The following is a 2,520-nucleotide window of genomic DNA, read 5'->3' on the forward strand; positions in this document are numbered from 1 at the left end:
CGCCTCTTCCGCACCAAGAGCTGCAGCGGCGGCTCCGCCACCGGGGACGCCGCCAGCGCCGCCGCCTCGGCCGGGAGCCTGACGGATGTGAGCGGGGCCCGCGGCCGGGAGCAGGAGCCGGGCAGGTACGGGGGGCAGCGGGGATGGCACCGGGGGATGGCACCGGGGATGGTACCGGGGATGGTACCGGGGGTGGCACCGGGGATGGCAGCGGGGATGGCAGCGGGGATGGCACCGGGGATGGCACCGGGGTGGCACCGGGGGTGGCACCGGGACCATCCCGTGCGGTGATCAAACCTCTCGCTTTGACGAGGCCTCGTGGCTCACACGGGGACGCTGGTGACCGGGAGAGGCTGGCGGAGCAGGGTCGCGCTGATCCGGGCCTGCATCCCTGGCGGGGATGGCGGAAAAACCTCTGGGAGCAGCAGCGGGAGCGGGGCTTGGAGCATCAGTCCCGTCAGGAGCGGCTGGGGGGGCTCAGCCTGGGGAGGAGGAGGAGGAGGCTCCGGGGGGATCTTTTTGCTCCACAAATTCCTGCCAGGAAGGTGCGGCCAGGTGAGGGTCGGGCTCTGCTCCAGGGAACAAGGGATGCGGTGACTCAAGCTGTGCCCAGGGGAGGTTCAGGTTGGATTTTGGGGGAGATTTGTTGGTGGGGAATGCGCTCAGGCACCGGCACAGGCTGCCCATGGAATCGCCATCCCCGGAATTGTCCAGCCAAAGTGCGGATGTGGCACTTGGGGACACGGTGGGGTTCTGTGGGAGGTTGGACTGGCTGATCTCAGAGGGTTTTTCCAGGTTCTGCGATTCCACGGTTGATGGCGGGGTGCTGCAGGTGCTGGGGCAGCGCTGTCCCCTCTGGAGACAGCGCTGTCCCCTCTGGTGACACCGCTGTCCCCAAGGGACTGGCGTTCTGTCACCTCCCGTGTGCTGAGGGGCGATTTCCCGAGGCTCTGGTGCTGTGGGTGCTCAGATCTCCCGCAGGGGTCATTGCTCGGATGGGGGGACAAACCCCGGGATCTCTTGGTGTCCCTCATGTCCCTGCTGTCCCTCATCCCCGTTCCATCACCTCCTGCTGCTCGGTCCCAGCTGTGGCCAGTCCAGGGCCGCTCTGTCGCTGCTTCCCAGGCTCCTGGAACCGCTTTTCCATGACATTCCCGGCTGCAGAGCTGAGGTTTCTCCAGGAGGAGGCCGGGAGAAGACCCAGGTCGTGCAGCAGGGAATAAAGGATGGATCTGGGGTCACAAATTTGGGGTTCCTTCACCCTCCGCACGGATTTCGGGCTGTGGTTCCTCCTCCTGATGGATGAGCAGGAAGTTTTTCTCCAGGCTGGAGCTGCTGACCCGGGGTCAGGCGTGACCTGCAGCCCCGGCGTGTGGGGACAGCGCCCTTCAGCAGCCCGAGGAGGCCAAAATGACCCCAAAATGAGCTCCCCTTTGAAGCAGGGGAGGGTGGGGAGCCCCAGCCCTGCAGCTGGGCGGGTGCTGAGACCTCTCTGGAGCTCCTGAGGAGCCTCACACGGCGGCTCCTTGGCCACAGACGACTCCAACAGCCCCAAACCAGGTGCTGGAACGACAGAAAGATTTGGGATCGGGAATATTCCAGCGGTGCTGGGAGCAGGGAAACACCTGGGAATCGCTGCCTGGTCTTCTCTGCTCTGGGGCTTTGGTGGTCACCTTGGTGGTCACCTTGGTGGTCACCTTGGTGGTCAGTTCTCGTGCAGTTCCTCGCACTAATTAGGCTTTTTTTAATGAAGTTTGCTTCAAGGTGCCCCATGCAGCAGCTCCTGTGGGTCAGACAGAACTTTGCTGCCTCTGGTTCTGGGAATCCCGTCCTGGCATTGAGGGATGGGTCATTAATGGTCCTTCCTCGTGTCCTGGTGGGATGGTGATGATGATGATGGTGATGATGATGGTGATGGTGATGATGATGGTGATGATGGTGATGATGATGGTGATGATGGTGGTGATGATGATGGTGATGATGATGATGATGGTGATGATGATGGTGATGATGGTGATGATGATGGTGATGGTGATGATGGTGATGATGATGGTGATGATGGTGGTGATGATGATGGTGATGATGGTGATGATGATGATGGTGATGATGATGATGATGGTGACGATGATGATGATGATGGTGATGGTGATGACGATGATGATGATGGTGATGATGATGATGATGATGATGACGATGATGGTGACGATGATGATGATGATGGTGATGGTGATGACGATGATGGTGACAATGATGATGATGATGATGGTGATGGTGATGGTGATGATGGTGATGATGGTGATGATGGTGGTGATGATGGTGATGATGGTGATGGTGACGACGATGATGATGATGGTGATGGTGATGACGATGATGATGATGATGGCGATGGTGATGATGATGATGATGGTGGTGATGATGATGGTGATGGTGATGATGGTGATGATGATGGTGATGATGATGATGATGGTGATGGTGATGGTGATGATGATGATGATGGTGATGATGGTGATGATGATGATG

At 58.9% G+C, this 2,520-nt stretch overlaps 1 protein-coding gene across 1 annotated transcript in view; it reads right to left on the reverse strand.

Moving 5' to 3' along the window:
- GPR179 (G protein-coupled receptor 179) overlaps positions 1-1,052 on the reverse strand; it is a 15,404-nt gene extending 14,352 nt beyond the window's left edge. Inside the window, exon 1 of the mRNA XM_033520008.1 lies at positions 1,010-1,052. Coding sequence (XP_033375899.1) covers positions 1,010-1,052 — 43 coding nt within the window. The remainder of the gene's footprint in view (positions 1-1,009) is intronic.
- Between the last annotated feature and the right edge of the window lie 1,468 nt (positions 1,053-2,520).

Source organism: Parus major, chromosome 27 (assembly GCF_001522545.3).
Source record: "Parus major isolate Abel chromosome 27, Parus_major1.1, whole genome shotgun sequence".
Taxonomy (NCBI): domain Eukaryota; kingdom Metazoa; phylum Chordata; class Aves; order Passeriformes; family Paridae; genus Parus; species Parus major.